At 37.1% G+C, this 18484-nt stretch overlaps 2 protein-coding genes across 6 annotated transcripts in view; one reads left to right on the forward strand and one right to left on the reverse strand.

Annotated features, from left to right (window-relative positions):
• Positions 1-1196, reverse strand: part of LOC139748301 (uncharacterized) — a 31158-nt gene extending 29962 nt beyond the window's left edge. For all 3 annotated transcript variants that reach the window (XM_071661300.1, XM_071661299.1, XM_071661298.1), the window contains exon 1: positions 963-1196. The gene's annotated coding sequence lies outside the window, so the exon portion shown is untranslated. The remainder of the gene's footprint in view (positions 1-962) is intronic.
• Positions 1197-3484: 2288 nt separating this feature from the next.
• Positions 3485-16692, forward strand: LOC139748167 (CXXC motif containing zinc binding protein). 3 transcript variants are annotated; one of them, XM_071660885.1, is made up of 5 exons: positions 3485-3645; positions 6823-6906; positions 10961-11099; positions 12666-12775; positions 16362-16692. In XM_071660885.1, the coding sequence occupies exons 1-5, from the start codon at positions 3640-3642 to the stop codon at positions 16494-16496; spliced, it is 474 nt and encodes a 157-aa protein (XP_071516986.1). In that variant the 5' UTR covers positions 3485-3639; the 3' UTR covers positions 16497-16692. The 3 variants fall into 3 exon arrangements, with proteins under 3 accessions (XP_071516986.1, XP_071516988.1, XP_071516987.1); XM_071660886.1 differs by lacking the exon at positions 3485-3645 and adding an exon at positions 3739-3761; XM_071660887.1 differs by lacking the exon at positions 6823-6906 and having other exon boundaries at positions 3495-3645.
• The last annotated feature ends 1792 nt before the right edge of the window (positions 16693-18484 follow it).

Below are 18484 nucleotides of genomic sequence, written 5' to 3' on the forward strand. Positions count from 1 at the left end.
GTACCAAGAATGTATCTGTAAATACTCATATCACTTAAATAAGGCAATGTACGGATTCATACGAGCCTTATGAGGAACATCCCTGAACTAGTGTTAGGATGACTGTACATTTCATCTCTATAAACCCCTGTTATGATGGGGTCGTGTGCATTTTTCTTTGATTCCTCATCTAAGCTCAAAATGCCTGACGATTCCCGTGCACTTGCAATAGAAAATACTTCTATAGTTGAAGCTAGCTTTAATTTAGCTCTGGCAATACATTTTTTGTTTATGAGCTAGAATGAAGTAGACTGAAATTTCTTTGGACTCAAATCAACTGAAATTTTAAACAGTCCTGAAAGAACCCATCTGTATATGGAGTTGCCAAAATTTCCCTCTTTAGTACATTTCTACTTTTTGTTTCCAAAAATGCTTTGGAATGTGGTTATCCTCTATATGCACCTTAAATATACAGTCAACTGATACCTTGAGATGACCTATGGCCTATGTTCATACCATATCAGACAAATATCAAAAATGTCATCCTACACCCACAGCCTGGGCTGGGCCCTCCAATCTATCATCAACCCCTACAATACTTTCAGTATAGCTTTTGTACAATCTACTACTTAAACTACCCACCTCGCCCCACTCATCTCATACAGCACAAGTACATAACAATCACGCTTTAACTATCTGCACAGTACTAAAACCTTGACAAGTGACAGTCGTTCCATTGCATATGACATCATTATTGAACTTATTGAGGCCCCATGAACTTTGTTCACTTTCTCATGCAAAATTTGGTTGAGTAGAGCTTTCTAGTCACAGAAAACATTAAAACTCCCAAACTGTAATAGAAAATAATTTCCCCTGGTTTTCCTGATGAGGAATAATAATATAAAGAATGAATGACTTTCTGAGCCATCCCATGGGGGGTTGTCTGAGACCCATACATTGTCCTCTACCCTTCACACACTTACCCCTTTAAGTGACAAAATTCCACTTCTTATACACTGGTTACAATCCTCTCACTTAACGATTTAACAACCCACACCTTCTCATTCTTCTCCCTGGCGTGAAAGTATTTCTAACGAGTTGGACAAGCACTAGACCATATACGATAAAAGTGCTTGAGTCTTGCGATGAATGACCGAGAGCTATACATGTTCTCTACAATAGTACTGAGCCACATCACCAGAGGGTTGGCACACGCAATTGCTTAATGGGATATAAATTAGGTGAATATGGTTGGTTTTATTTCCTCATATTCTCCTTAATTCTGAGGATCTCTTTCAAGAAGAGTAACTTTAAGATTTTACCTGTGTGATGGAGTGAATAATGAAGGGTAAATGAGACACATACACATTTTATATAGCGAGGACGAAGAGAACAAACCAAGGGAGGAAGTAGATTGTTAAGTAGCTTTATTTATGCATAATATGCTTCATTTAACCTCCATTGTGTTAGGGGAAACTAACGCGCTTAAAAATGGATTTGAGTGATAAAAAAAAAATGGTCGATATCGGAGATGTATGATAGACTTAATGCAATATTGCGAAAAAAAAATCAAGATCTTGCAAACCTTAAACATGCTACTTTACCAAATAGGGACAAATTATCTGAATTTTCAAGCATATGAACATTATACAAACATATCGACGGTATATGAGAATTTCTGGGCTTGTAAAGTGTAAAACATTTTTTATTATATAAGTTTCTGCTTTGTTGCCATCATATATCTCAATTCAAAGACTATTGTGTTGGTTCCCAACTGTTATTGAATTTATACAGGATAATGACGTGAATTTGTATAATATAAAGAGAACATATTTCATATTGCTGAATTATTATGATAGAAGAGATTTACGAAGAGATACAAGCTTAACATATACTGAAGTAATTGGAAGGCTTATGCTATACCAAATACATTTTTTTTCCTAAATACTCAAGAAAATCAAAATGCCATTTTGTACTTTCAAATCAATCTTAGCCTAAAACGGATGAGCATTTGAACACAAAATTGTAAATCTTTTTTATGACTTTAATGGTATGAATAAGTATCTTGATTTTTAACCATATGGCTGTAAAGATATTCAAGGCTTTATCCTCTGCCGTAGCTATCCCTTTCATGGCCCCCCCCCTTTTTCATAGCCCCTCCTCCTCACTCTCATAATATTCTTTTCCCAAAACTATTAACTTTACATTCTCACGGGAAAAAAAATTAGCTTTAGTAGTACGGAAAAGAAAAATCCAGTCCGGCCTATCTTTTGGGGAGAGCATTCAAGACGTATTTTAAAAATAACTAGAGATATTTACGGCTGAGTTTTCATAGGAAATATTTTCTGTTTAATTACTGCTGAGTTACCATAGACAATATCTTTTGTTTACGGCTGAGTTACCAAAGACAATAATTTCTGTTTAATTATGGCTGAGTTACCATAGACAACATTTTCTGTTTAATGACGGCTGAGTTACCATAGACAATATTTTCTGTGTTTAATTACTGCTGAGTTACCATAGACAATATCTTTTGTTTACGGCTGAGTTACCAAAGACAATAATTTCTGTTTAATTATGGCTGAGTTACCATAGACAACATTTTCTGTTTAATGACGGCTGAGTTACCATAGACAACATTTTCTGTGTTTAATTACGGCTGAGTTACCATAGACAATATTTTCTGTGTTTAATTACGGCTGAGTTACCATAGACAACATTTTCTGTTTAATGACGGCTTAGTTACCATAGACAACATTTTCTGTTTAATTACGGCTGAGTTACCATAGACAATATTTTCTGTGTTTAATTACGGCTGAGTTACCATAGACAACATTTTCTGTTTAATTACGGCTGAGTTACCATACACTCTGATAAGCATAGAAGTGGAAGGAAAATATAAACTCTCGGTTTGACATTGACAATTACTTCATTCAAAAGTTAACAAGAACAGAAGACTTGTATCTCGCGTATTTGTGGCTGAATAAGAAATACGTTTTTGCGGTTGAACTAAGCTGATTGAAGGCGTCTCCATTTCCTCAGCTGAACCATTGGTAAAGGAATGCAGTAATGACATTAGGAATACTACTATATACATGTTCACCTTGATTGAAATATATCTTGTCACCACCACAACAGCTCCTTCCAGTGGAACTGTGTCTGAAACTTCACCAATCTCACTCTATAACACTAGGTTTAAAATTCAATAACTCTCTATAGGAGTCCTCTATCTCCATTAATTTTTTTGTTTCCTTTTTAAAGGCTTTAGGAAATATGGTATTTGAAAATCCTCCTACTGTGATATTCTGGTAATAGGAGTGAAATGGGAAGTTGAAATACCCGAGGATATATATATATATATATATATATATATATATATATATATATATATATATATATATATATATATATATATATATAACTACTGCCATCTTGTGTTTGAATTTAGTACTATAATCCCATTATTCTTTTTAAGTATGGAATTACCAGTCGTACTACTTGACAGTGCTCCATTGACAATAAAGATAACATAGAACAGATTGGAGGGGAAAAAATAACAGAGCAGATTGGAGGGAAAAAAATAACAGCAGATTGGAGGGGGGAAAAAAAGGACAAAAATCAACTCGTTCTCCAGAACACAACGTCTTTGCATAGAGGAACATGCCGGTATGTGGCGAAGTGGCAATGGAGAACAATTGTGGTGTTACTGTGGAATGACACCCTATAGAGGCAGAAAATACTAGTGCCAGACTTAGCTTGTTCCACGAGTAGGTTATCTCATGGTTAATACTTCCTTTTAACTACATCGTCAGTTCATAGGATTGGCTGGACAGTACCTTGTGAAGGGGAAGTGTGTCTCTCCAAACACGTTCACCCCAGGCTATCATGTCTAGTTTGGCCTGTGACTAGATTATTTTTTGCCTGGGTGCCTTAGCATCGAAAACATCATGACAAGTTCGGCCTGTGACTAGATTATTTTTTGCCTGGGTGCCATAGCATCGAAAACATCATAAGTAGCCACAATAAGAAAAATCACTTTACCCCATTGAGCTTCTGGGTGACAATTCATGTTTTGATTTTTACAAGCTTACAACCACCTTCACATTAGTGAGACCTACCTTTTTTTTTTCCTTTTGATATACATAACCTTCTCTTCTGGTATCAAATGTGATTATGATTGTTGAAGAATTGATTGACTAACCCTAATAAAGCATGATTTGTCATGATATGGGCCATGGAACCTTAACCTAATTAGTCCTATTAGCTGTAGCATTGCGGAGAATTTCTTATGTGTACTGTTGAGTGTAGGTATTAGATTTATACTAGGGAATTATGATCGGGAGAATTTTAGTATCTTATAGTATTAGGTAATAGTGGTGTGGGTTATGAATAACATGGAAATTGTGGGTTCCTTAATGGAAATGTTAGTTAAACTCTCTTAAGATATCAACAGATCCTATGGTCACTATACGTAACCTTCCTTATGAGCTGATATTTTCCATATAAGATTGTTGTACTTTACCCAAGTGTTTGCTAATTGTCGTAAACTAGGCATTACCTCATGACAAAATCGCAGGTTTATAAGTAGAAATGTATCTATATATGATGGGTAGATATTGAATGACCATCACAGACTGAAGGTTGTCATCAAATTTTTCCCGTATTTGTTTTACTTTGTCTTTTGAGAAAAAAACAAACAGAAATGAGACATTAGATTAGTGAAAATGAAACTCAGTTGCAAGTTGTATGAGATCGCTTTCATAATTTTTCTTCAGTGGGTAATTATTCACTTTGTGTGTTTTAGCTTAACAGTGGAGTTTTCAGCTTTTGTATCTATTTAACTGTATCTGATACTTGAACCAATTGGAACTCCTTCAAGGGGGTGGCCACGGCAATAATCTCCATAACTAGTGAACTCCAGTGCTGCTTCTTAGCCTTTGGTGCCTCAACTTTAAAAGGATACTGGCAGAGGGCAACTAGTGTAGTGTTTGCAGAGGCTCTTACTTAATGACTACTGCCATTAAATGCTCCTACTTACTTCTACTACTTGATGTTTCGACCTAATACTCCTGCCCAAATGTTCCTACCTACTACGTCTACCATTTTGCCAAAATACTGGGCTAGCTTATTATGCTCTGCAGGAAAATCTACAGTCACGAAGAATGAGCTGTTATGTGTTGTCAAGTGTTACTTATGACAAGGAGATATGTTTGTTGGACAGAATGCTAGTAGTTCACATATGAGTGAGGCAGAAAGAAAATAAAAGACAGCTACCTGGGCCAGAGGATTGCAACTTGATAACCACTGAAGTGCTGGCTCACTAAGCACCTGTCACTAACCCTCTCGATACGCAGGCGGGTATACCTCCCTGTCAGCTTTTCATGTAGAAGATATGTTTAAGATATATAATCATGATAAACACAAATTAATGATGAGAGGCAGAAGATAATATGTTGAAATTGGGAGCTTTGTGTGTGCATTTAATGTTCTCCATAATCATGTCCCTTTTAGTGTATGTTCCTCACATTATTTTGATTTCATGACCATGATATCCTTACGTGATTACTTACATCTTATATTTTGTTTAGGAAGAATATGAAATGGATTTCTTCTTCAGGTATCTTACACATTAAAAAAGTCTTAAGAAAATACAATAAATTTCTTTGTGAGGAACTGCACAAATTTTGAACAGCAACCTGCTCACATGTGATGTATTTCATAGTAAGACTGAAGGTAGGAAATTTATGAGTACTGCTGTTCTAGATTCATTTTCCTCTACAAATTCTCACTTGTTGTCAAAGCCATGTGTCCACATAGATAATGTGAGGAACATGCATGAATGTTCCTTGTTACAGTTTTTCATGTAGGCTAGAATATGCTGGGCAAGGTTAGGCTGGGGTAGCCTACCTCTTCCTTAGACAGGATATGTAAATTAATTGGTGTTTAGTCTAAAGTTAAGTTATTCCAGGATATGCTGTTAGGGTGGGCAAGGCTAGCATATCTTCAGGCAGGTTAGGTATATTTAGTTGTCCTATTTACATGGAACTATTCAAATTTCATCCCATACTCTTCCGTAATAACCAAAGTCCTCCTCACTTCAAAGATTCACTTAAGGTTGCTATAAGGGGAGAAGGGTTATTGGGATAAAGAATTCATTGACGAGAAATTTCTCATTTCTAGCAGAGAATCAGTTATCCGATAATTTTTGTTTTTAAAGAAATATCTTTGTTAATTTTCAAGAAGCATTGTAAATTGGTTGAGATGAATGTATCTTACACTGGGTAACCACCATCTGAACACCCAGCCATGGAAACTTTTAAACGTCAGTCACTGAATATTATAATGCTTATAAGAACATCAACGCTAACCTGATGGACTTAGAAATATATGTTATTTTTTGAGCATTGAATGATTGCTATACCCAACTACTGTAGACATGAGCAATACACTGTCTCATTACCCACGTGTCTAATTGCCTGTTTGCTTGTGGACACATTCATATTAACACATATAACTCAAAAATAATTTCATACTAACATTATTGGTATCCCTTGAGTTGATGAACTGATTAGATTTGGGGATACATGCCTGCATGAATTCCTAAGTTGATTTTGAAAAAAGTCATTTTTCATGTACTGTAAACCAAGAGTTTTGAAAGATAGGATGTTATTGTGTTCTACATACAGTACATGTTTTTAAGGCAGAAACACATCTCATGGGGTATATTTTTTTTTATGTGACAGGCTATTCCTTTGTACACTTGGTGAGATTGGTGCCTCATGTTATTTATAGACACAGCTTTCTTCATTTGCTTGAGAGTTTTCACATTGTTCTTGCCTGCAGGTGTATAAGGTAGCCATCCGAGCCCAGTTTGAGAATGTGACAAATCTTGAAGCTCCAGGTGATGACTTCCAGTATTGCATCAAGGTAAACAAAGGTTTACAGATACACACAATCCATACATACCTATACTTACAGGTATAGTATATATGTGTTTGTAGATTATGTGTTATCACTAAACCTGCCATAATTATTTATTTAATGTTTTGTATAAGCACACACACACACGTTTTCCAAGTGGGAGACACTAGCCCAAATAACAGGAGGCACAGAAGCTTATAGAATAAAATATAAAGAGACAACTAAATGACCTTGACCCATATAAGTCTCGTGGTCATAGTGAAATTTCTCTATGTGCTGAAAAGTGAGCTTTTTTTTTGTTTTGTTTTGTTTTTTGCTACAGTCAGAGACAAAAGTCCACATCAAGGCTAGGGCTTAATGGAAATAAAGAAAGGTTATTGAAGGTGAGAAAAGGGAAGGTATTTATGATTTTTGGAGGAAGTGAAAAACCTGTCTTTTAAAATGTTAGGTCATGGTTGCTGGGGAAGACATGGGAGGTTATAGAGTTCCAAAACTTTGAGGTGTAGGGAAAGAAGCTGTTATTTGTACAGCCCACCCATGAGTTGCCAACAGCCGCACAGTAAACATGTGATGCAGCAGCTTGCTGAGAACTTCGTGGTCTAGCTGGTAGTAGAGCCACATGAGCAGCCAGCTGTTGGGAGCAAAAACCAAAGTGATAGCTATAGAAGAAGCAAAGTGAACCAGCATTGCAGTGTAGGGCAAGCATTTCAAGTTTTGAAGTTAGCCTTGGAGAGATTATAAGGTGGATTGCTTTTGACTCAACTCTTTAAGTACTCCACACAAGGTTAGATCACTCCTCAGTATAAACGGAGTAACTGTTCTGAAGAAAGGAAATTTAGCATCTAAGCAGGACTCCCAGTGTCTTAGAGGCAGACATAGCTATATCAGTAATGTGTGTTTCCAAGATAGAGTTGATGTTACAGCAATACCCAGTATGTTCATAGAGAGTCAAAAGGGTGAATTACAGAACCGTCAAAGGTGAGAGGAAAGTTGAATGGGACTTTTCATAGAGAGATGGGTAGAAACTGGATTTTGGAGGCATTGAATTCATCAGATTTTGTCTGCTGCACTGAAGTATCCAGTCTGAGCAACTTGAAATTTTCAGAATGTTGCTGGAGGAATGTATATAGTCAAGGAAGTGGAAGAGGGCCAGTGTCTACCTGTCTTTTTGAAAAGAGACTGGAAAGTTGCACTGAACTACAGACCAGTCTCTAGTGGCAAGTGTGGTTTGTAAGATATTTGAAATGATGATGAGAAACCAAATATGTTACTACTTGCAAAGCAACAATTACCTAAATGAGAGACAACATGAATTCAAGGAAGGTCATGTGTAACAAACCTCTTAGACTTCTGTGTGAGAATGAGCTCTGTATTCGACACAAGAGGAGGTTGGATGGATTCTTTGTATCGGGACTGCCAGAATTTTTTTGAAAATGTACCACATAGGAGGTTGGTAAAGAAGGTGGACCTTTATACAAGAAGAGACTACCTTGATGGATAGAAGTTATTTGGTAATTTCATGGAGTTACACACCAGGTTGTACTGCTGGGTTTCGTCTTAGGGCACAGAAGGATTGGACTTATACTTGAATATGTTTACAAGTGATTCCATGGTCATGAGGGAAGTATAAAGTGAAGAGGATTGCTTAACTTACAAGAGGACCTAAACAGACTCTTAAGCTAGTCTGATACATGATTAATTAAATTCAAGCTGAGTAAATGTAAAGTAATGAGGATGGGACACTTTGAAAGAAGGCCTTGATATGAATATTGCAGGAAATAAGCTGTAGCAATCTACATGTGACAGTGACTTGAGAGTCATTATGCCTAACCTGTCACCAGAGCTCCATTGTCTGCTGGGAATTATTAGGATATATCCAAGAAACTTTTTACACCTTAATAGGCCAAAGGTAGAATGCTAAATGCTCCTCAAGTGTAATTATTAAAAATGACAGAAGCCCATTAAATTAGTAGAAAAGATTTAGTCAAGGTTGACAATGATGATACCAGAATTAAGAGAACTGTGTTTTAGTGACAGGTTAGATTTGCCCGCCATGGAAGAGAGAAGAGTAAGAGGTGTCTTGATCACAAAATTTTAAGCTTTTAAACCACTTGAATATTATATCAAACAAGGAATTTGTTAGAAGTGCTGTAATAGTAGTATAAGAGTTTTGGTTGAGTTAATTAAACTGAGTAATGAAATTGAAAAAATGGAGATAGCATACTGAAGTTTAAAAAATTGAATGTACTGGTACACAACCGATTTTCTGGCACTATTGGTTCCAAATCTTGCTCAGGTTAACAGTTTGCTGGACCAACTGTGGTCACATAATAATAATTCATCAACACATGTCTAACCCGCTGATTATACATTTCCCATGTGTCTAAAGTATACCATAGACTGCTAGAAATTTAAAATGAATGAATACTAAAGGTTTGAGCACCTTAAGATGGTAAGTTTGTCAGATTGTTTGAATCCTGTGGGGTCTTCTTTGTCTTCTGTTGTTAGTGTTTTCCTAGGTGTGCATCGCCAGAATAATGCAGTTTCATCTGTATTATACAACTGCCAGGACTGAGGTGCTTGTCAGCTATGAGTTTCGCAAATTCATCCACACTCGGCTGCTCCTTCGTGGTTTGCAGACCACTTTTCTCCGCTCACTTTATTCATGGAAATTCTATGACACTTCTTGAATCTTTGAAGCCATCCTTCACTATAGTCACGCTCATGTTGTAATTTAAGTTCTTTATGGAACAACTTAGCCTGGTCCATTATCATGCTACCTAAGAAGTCCACTCCATCACTTCGACGCTGTCGAAACCATTCCATTATCACTCATTTGTGCTCAGTACTCTTACCATCTTTCATAGTTTTTCTAATTGCCCTTTGCTTCTTGGAATCACTGTCTGCATAGAATTTCAATATTTTCTTCCTTTGTTTCTGTATATCATAAACAGTTGATGAACGAACACTGTAGATGTCACAGCTTATGCACCGAAACACCGCGGTCCATTTTTTTCAACAGTTCTACTTTATCTTGAATCGATATGGACTGGTGTTTACGTTTGACACCAATGTCTAGAAGCCATAGCTAGGGTTACATTTAAACAAAATAAGCTGAGAATCTCACAGAATTGCGGTATCACCTCCAACAAGTGCAGTGTAAAGAATTTAAATAAGCGCGCCCTACACACAACGCCATCTGTGGCTGCTCACTAAACTTAGTCCGGTGGCTGCAGTAATTTTAAGTTCCCTCACGTAATTTTGTCCAGACTAAAGGAGGTGCCGAACCGTCAGTTACCGGAAATTTGGTGGTGTACCTGTAGTTCAGAAATTGTGCGCTGATTTAGAATATGCTGATAACCACAAGGTTTCATTTTCCTTATGGTTATGGGCATAATACAGAAAAATCAAGAACTGATGCTCCATGAGTGAAGAAATCCCTCCTCATACCATACCAATAGGTAGTTACATGCACAAACACCTTTTTAAGTGTTATATTCCAGATATACCAGAGTTAATGTCAGTGTTGTGTTGCACCAAATAGGGAAGAGTTTATGCTGAAAGGTTCATGCATGATTCATTATTTGTAGAAGTGAACACACATAGAACATAAACCACCTGGCAATTGAATGTCAGTGTGGAAATCCAGAGAATTAAGGTGACTGTAGACTAAGAGGGGAAGTAAGGCAATTTTTTGTAAGACTTTTAATTTCCTCACTTGTCTCAGTGACTTTTATATTTATCAAACCCACATTATATGTGATCCTCATAGCCTTCCCCATCACCACCTTATTTGATAACATGTCTTCTAATTGTTAGACCATTGTTTGTTTGTTTTTAGACCATTGTCTTGCTTTTCTTCTTTCTTGCTTTTCTTCTTTCTTGCTTTTCTTCTTTCACTGAATACTTCTGTGGTATCCTTAAACTACTTTATTACTGATGATTTTCACATGTACTTTGTTTTTATAGATGTATTGACTTCCACCATTTTAGTAAGGTAGTGTAATCTTAGTATTTTAAATCAGTCATTGATTGTCATAATTTTTTCTCAAACTTACAGACAAAATGCAATTCCTGTAACGAGATGAGTGAGAAATGGCAGTATGTATCTGGTGACGAGCATATAGATGTTCCAGGATCACGGGGCACCTGCAATATGCTTTTCAAGTGCAAACTCTGCAATCATGTTAACACCTTGAGTAAGTTGAGTACAGAACTGCACTTCAAACCTGCTGAGACAATTTCTTATTCTATACATGGACTACATGTTAATTTCAATGTTTTATATTGCCATTGAATTAAACTTTCTTATATCAGGCTGGATTTTCAGTCAGTCCTCTCTGTAAAAATCATTAACTTACAGGAGTTCATCCAATGTCTGCACAATTTAAGATAATCTACAAATACATGGTCACCTCCAAGTGTTAGGAAGAGATCCAGTAATGTCATTAGAATCTTGCATAAAAGAATAAATTTAGTTGGATTGTTTTCTACCCAAGTCATATACTGTCAGGGATCTAAAAGTGGAGTTAGAAACATATGGAGGAGAGCCAATACTAGTGCAGAAAACTTGATTTTTCCTGCAAGTCCGTATAGGGTCTGACTAGTGTACTTGAATCCTACAAATTACATTATTATTACACAGTTCATTTTAGTTGCAGTAATTCTAGGGATAGCCATGCTTTCAGTGAGTAAAGATATTTGTTTTATTTGTCTTTGACAACCATATACAGTATTGTATCAGGAAAACTATTAGCTGTGCAGAATAGGTGTGTTGCAGAATTGCAAAAGTGTATTGTTCTATTTCTTGTTTATGGACAGAACCTTTTGAACATTTAACAAAGCACTTGCTTATTGTGGGTAAAGCAGCTTAACCCAAAACTGAAGTATCCAAAAGGATGTGCCAATATAAAACACACAAGGCTTGCTGATGCCCTTTCAGAGGGACTTGCTGACCATGCAGTCGTGCAACCTGCCTGGTCTGTTGATGCAAAAGTGCTGGTGAAATGGCAGAGCATAACAAGCCACAACCATTTATTTACTTTTGCTCATTGGTTCTGTATGGACCAGCTGACATTGCTTTTACATTCATTTTAGGCCTTTGGTTTGAAGACCAGCATGTAATTTTAACATTTATTCTTGGAATTTTCCATGACAAAGTGTGAGTACTTCTTTATCTATAGGACTGACTGACTTCGAGACAGATTTAGATCACTCACTTAAATGAGATGACAATAAACTGCTGTTATGTTTTATGTAACTATTGCTTTTTATACATGTTCTCTTTTTCATTTCTATTATAGAATAATTTTTTGAATATTTTGATGTTATGTAAGAAAATATATCATCAAAAGTTCAGAATGATGGAAGTGAAATTGAACCCATTACTTTACAAAGAAAAGTTTGGAGTTTACATGAAACTAAAATATGTATACTGGCTTAGGCTGATTCATCCCAAGATGGTTAGTTTATTGATTGTATTTGTCACACTGCTATAAAGGAGATATACATAAGTGAAGGAGTAAGTAGTTGTAAATGGAGATATAGGTATAGACAAGTAAAGTTGAGAAAAACTGTAAGGGACTGAACAGTGGGGATATTGATCCATGTGTTAGATGCAGTTTGGATGTGAGAATCAGTACCAAAGCTGCAGTTAGGTTGGTGTTTGTTATATATGATTTAACTTCTTCCTGTTGTGATATTTGTATGAGAAAAGTTTTTTTATATATAAGTATGAAAGGGAATGAAATTCTGTTGTTTTTCAGTTGTTCTTACCAGTAAAAAGCAAGTCTACACAGCTGAGGATGTTCCCAAATTTAAAGAGATTATTGCCTTTGAATGTCGAGGGATGAGCGTTGCTGACTTCCAGTTTGGAGTAAGTTGAATTGATCATTGTAGTGACATTGTCTAAGATGAAGTGACACATACTAAATTTTAGTGTGACCTTATTTTTAGTAGCATCATTTCTGTGGGTCTCTAGAAGAGTTGAGTTAGAACATTTTAAGTAAAATAACTTTTCCTTTTGAAAAAGTTGGCTAGGTGTGATGAGAGGCACCATGATGATCATGGTAGGGAAAGTATGGAAATCATAATAATATTGTATTCTGTTGGATAGTCCCTTTCAGTATCCTTAAAAGTCTCTCATCCTGCTGTGTTCATTTGGATGTATGGCAGAAGTTAGATTGGTCAGAATCAGATAATAGTACAGTCAAAGGTACAAGGAGTGCAAAACCACAGAGATGAGTAAATGCCATGAGAGAATCAATAAGAGTTAGGGATATATCAGATGAGGATGCCAGAGGAATTATTAGAGATCAGATGGATTGGAAAGTTTATGTATGTAGAGATGTGAATGTAAATGTTGTTTTTGTTAACAAATCAAGTATGTGTGCAAAGTGAGAAGTATTTTTAAAATGTCTAGAAGTTTGCATTTCTCTTTAATACACTGGGTATTGATAAAGGATGTTTGAATTGTATGTACTTGATTTATTCTATGAAATCAGAATTGGTTTTACTGATGATAGAATAACAGATACCTCATAAGGATGTCAACATTTTTGTCATATGATGATATAACTGTGTTTGCAGGCACATTACATTTGAGTGTTTGAAATATCAAGATAAGGTCATGTTCATACCTTCTAACACAATATCTTTATCAAAACCATGTGACCAAGATATATTTATCTTCATACATTTATAGTGAGTGTGTGCTGTAGATGAAAAATCACCCTTGGTAGGATTATATTAACCCCAGTGGATAAAAAGGAGTACAGTCTCATTGAGGAATTTTTCAGTCCAAACTGGATGTAGTACAGCCTTGAAGCAGTAGGAGCCCATTGAAAGGGATTATGTAATTAATTAACTCTTGCATGCTTGGCAGGTGAGGTCCCAATGTGTCTGAGGGATGTGATGATACTAGAACAGGGGTTCCAAACACATTAAATTGCAGCTAGCACTAAGTTATTTTTTTAGCATAAATGAGTACCACTGGATTCTTTCATTTATTTTCATACTTGATTGCCATTTTCCATGTTAACAAGGAAAGGCTAGGATTAGACATAGAATGGCCACTTCTGTTCACATCCAGTCTCGCTATCATGTGTATTCAGCAAAACCGCAGCTCCCTATCCACAACCAGGCCCCACAGACCTGGTTCAGTCCAGTGGCAGCAGGTAGACCTCAGTATAGAACATCATTCCAGTTCACTCTATCCCATTACGCATTTCGCCCTCCTGCACATTCAGGCCATGATTGCTCAAAACCTTTCACTCCATCCCTCAACCTCCAATTTGGTCTTCCTGTTCTCCTTTTTCCCAGTACATCTGATGAATATATCCTATTTATCAACCTTTCCTCGCTCATTCTCTCCTTATGTCCAAAACCATTTCAGCACACCCTCCATGGCCTCTCAGCCACACTTTATTACAACACCATTCTTACTCTTTCATTACCTTCTCAATCAAATTACCTCACACGACACATCATCCTCATAAATTTCACTTCCAACACATCCACCCTCCTCGACACAGCATTATCTATAGCTCATTTCTCACATCTGTATAATACTATTGAGACTGCTATACCTTCAAATGTACCCATTTTTGACCTCCCAGATAATGTTCTTTCTTTCCACACATTCTTCAGTGCTCCCACAACTTTCATCCCCTCCTCCACCCTATGACTCACTTCCACTTCCATGGTTTCATTGAATGCCATTTCCACTCACAGGTTCCTAAAATGCTTCACTTCCTCCAAGATTCTTCCTTTCAAACTTTCGTGTAAACTAACCTGTCCCTCCTTAACCCTACTAACCCTAATAACTACTTTTATTCTCATATACTCTCACACACTCTTCCAAGCTGTCACCAGCTTGTGCAGTTTCTCGCATGCATCTGCCACCAATGCTGCATCACTAACAAACAACATCTGATTTGCTTCCCAGGCCCTCTCATTCCCTATAGACTGTACACTTGCCCCTTCCTCCAAGATTCTCTTTACCTCCCTCATCAACCCATCCATAAACAAATTGAACAGTCAGTAAGATCACACGCCTCTGCCACAGAATAAGCTTCACTTAGAACCACTTACTGTCCTTTCTTCCTACTCATACACATGCCTTACACCCTTGATAAAAACTTCTCACTGCTTTTAGCAACTTTCTCCCACACTGCATATTCTTAAGACCTTCCTCAAGGCATCTCTATCATCCCTATCATATGCTTTCTCCAGAGCCATAGATGCCACATACAAATCCCTCTGGTCTTTCTCACCTATTCTTTAAAGCAAATGTTTGATCTGCACATCCTATACCACTTCTGAAACCACACTGCTCCTCCCTAATCTGATGCTCTGTTCATGCTGTCACCCTGTGAGTCAGTACGCTCCTGTACAACTTACCATTCTGTCTAAGTGGAAAGTTTTGAAGAAGTGAATAAAAAAATCATCACAGCAACAGCAAAAGTTTCATTCCATGATTAATTTTTGAAATCAATGCATTCACTAAAGAATTCTTGTTCGATTCTGCCCTAATCCTCAAGTAAAAATAATTTTTCTGACATTTCTAAATCTCATTTCCTGTTATTTTAGAGTCTTAAATTTGCATTGTGGTAGTAGATTATCCCAAAAGGTGACTCGTGAGAAAATGATAAGGGGTATTGATAAGGGCATTAGTACCTATAGTTTTGAAACATACTTTTGCCAGTAGAATTTTGTATTCATAAGATGTATTCATAAGATTGTACAGTGTTCAAAATGTGTGAAAAATACCTCAAAATACTTGAGCTTTTAACTGTTAAAACAAAAATTACAGTAAATTATGTATAAGCTGTACCCTCATTTCTATTGTTTACTCTGGTGATTAGAGTTAGTATTTTGATGAAATTGAGTCTTTTATGTCTCACCACTTATAAATACATTGTTCACTTATGTACAGTTTGTTACAAACAAACATTTTAAACTCAACATCAGACCATCATCAACTCTAGGCATAAGAACATCCAAACTCTATTTTGAATTTCTTGCACCTTTTATATAATTAGTTGCCTCCCTGCACGCTTTTCATTTTGTAGAAACATTAGATTTTTAAACAAAGCTTATGCTGCAGTCTCCCATTATTCCTCAACTGAACTGTAAGGTAGGGACTGCATGTATATAGGGCACCACTGTATAGTGTCAGTACATAGCTGAGTGTTTTTGTGTTGCTGTATGTATCTGTCTTTGCCCTTTGATAGTGAAAAAGGGAGAATTTTGGACACAGTATCTGTTTGCCATGCATTTCATTGGCAGTGGTAGCTAAACCTTAGTTATGTACCTCGTTATTTCCTCTAAATTTTCTCATCCCAAAGTATTTTCAAATGCTCAGCTCTCTTAGGCTTGCCCATACAGTTTACTGTCTCTTTCCATATTCCTCATCTATCTTTTCACCTGCATTTACAGCAAATGAATTTTTGTGTTCACAGGGTGGATGGCAGTGTGAGGGAGTGGACAGCAAAACGCGTTTTACAGACCTGAACTTGGATGAGGAGTGGTGTGAATATGATGAGGAGGCCAACTGCCCAGTTGGCATCTCTGAACTTGAGCATAAAATCATTTGATTGTGATACCTGATTCATAAAGTATTGCTTGGCATATTTTTTTATGTTAAGGGAATGACTTGATGAAAGGGTTAAAACGGAATATTGTTATTCTTTTTTTGTGATTGTGAAAGTGAGTGGAGAGCAAGTTGACCCTCTCATAAATGAAAATTAGTCTAGAATTAGTCTAGAATAAATGATACAGTAGTAAAAATAATCTGCTTGTCATTGACCTTTATTGAGAGATCCAGGAGAACCAGAATCTTTGTATGACAGAAGCCAGCTGTAGGTAAAAAACATAAAAACTTTTCATGTTATGTCGACCATTGCTGTTGACTCAGCTATGGCCTAATTACCCATTTCCATTTTTATATATCATCACACCCACATCTGCCTAAAAAGGATGACAAAAGCTGCTGATCACTTAATTTCTTTATGTTAATGAATACTGGGATCATGTGATCTTAATCTTATAACTCTGGTTCTTCAAATATATTATTTATTTTTTTTATTTTGCTTTGTCGCTGTCTCCCGCATGTGCAAGGTAGCGCAGGGAAACAGACGAAAGAAATAGCCCAGCCCACCCCCATACACAATGTATATACATACACGTCCACACATGCAAATATTTTTTTTTTTTTTTGCTTTGTCGCTGTCTCCCGCGTTTGCGAGGTAGCGCAAGGAAACAGACGAAAGAAAATGGCCCAACCCACCCCCATACACATGTATATACATACGTCCACACACGCAAATATACATACCTACACAGCTTTCCATGGTTCACCCCAGACGCTTCACATACCCTGATTCAATCCACTGACAGCACGTCAACCCTGGTATACCACATCGATCCAATTCACTCTATTCCTTGCCCTCCTTTCACCCTCCTGCATGTTCAGGCCCTGATCACACAAAATCTTTTTCACTCCATCTTTCCACCTCCAATTTGGTCTCCCACTTCTCCTCGTTCCCTCCACCTCCGACACATATATCCTCTTGGTCAATCTTTCCTCACTCATTCTCTCCATTTGCCCAAACCATTTCAAAACACCCTCTTCTGCTCTCTCAACCACGCTCTTTTTATTTCCACACATCTCTCTTACCCTTACGTTACTTACTCGATCAAACCACCTCACACCACACATTGTCCTCAAACATCTCATTTTGCAGCTCATCCATCCTCCTGCGCACAACTCTATCCATAGCCCACGCCTCGCAACCATACAACATTGTTGGAACCACTATTCCTTCAAACATACCCATTTTTGCTTTCCGAGATAATGTTCTTGACTTCCACACATTCTTCAAGGCTCCCAGGATTTTTGCCCCCTCCCCCACCCTATGATCCACTTCCGCTTCCATGGTTCCATCCGCTGCCAGATCCACTCCCAGATATCTAAAACACTTTACTTCCTCCAGTTTTGCTCCATTCAAACTTACCTCCCAATTGACTTGACCCTCAACCCTACTGTACCTAATAACCTTGCTCTTATTCACATTTACTCTTAACTTTCTTCTTTCACACACTTTACCAAACTCAGTCACCAGCCTCTGCAGTTTCTCACATGAATCAGCCACCAGCGCTGTATCATCAGCGAACAACAACTGACTCACTTCCCAAGCTCTCTCATCCCCAACAGACTTCATACTTGCCCCTCTTTCCAAAACTCTTGCATTCACCTCCCTAACAACCCCATCCATAAACATATTAAACAACCATGGAGACATCACACACCCCTGCCGCAAACCTACATTCACTGAGAACCAATCACTTTCCACTCTTCCTACACGTACACATGCCTTACACCCTAGATAAAAACTTTTCACTGCTTCTAACAACTTGCCTCCCACACCATATATTCTTAATACCTTCCACAAAGCATCTCTATCAACTCTATCATATGCCTTCTCCAGATCCATAAATGCCACATACAAATCCATTTGCTTTTCTAAGTATTTCTCACATACATTCTTCAAAGCAAACACCTGATCCACACATTCTCTACCAC

The sequence above is a fragment of the Panulirus ornatus genome, chromosome 73, assembly GCF_036320965.1.
Source record: "Panulirus ornatus isolate Po-2019 chromosome 73, ASM3632096v1, whole genome shotgun sequence".
NCBI lineage: Eukaryota > Metazoa > Arthropoda > Malacostraca > Decapoda > Palinuridae > Panulirus > Panulirus ornatus.

Bases quoted from the DNA above. Each gene is read 5' to 3' on its own strand.
- LOC139748167 (XM_071660885.1), top strand. The intron at 6,907-10,960 runs GTAAACAAAGGT...TCAAACTTACAG, and splicing joins ACTTCCAGTATTGCATCAAG to ACAAAATGCAATTCCTGTAA. The intron at 11,100-12,665 runs GTAAGTTGAGTA...GTTGTTTTTCAG, and splicing joins CAATCATGTTAACACCTTGA to TTGTTCTTACCAGTAAAAAG.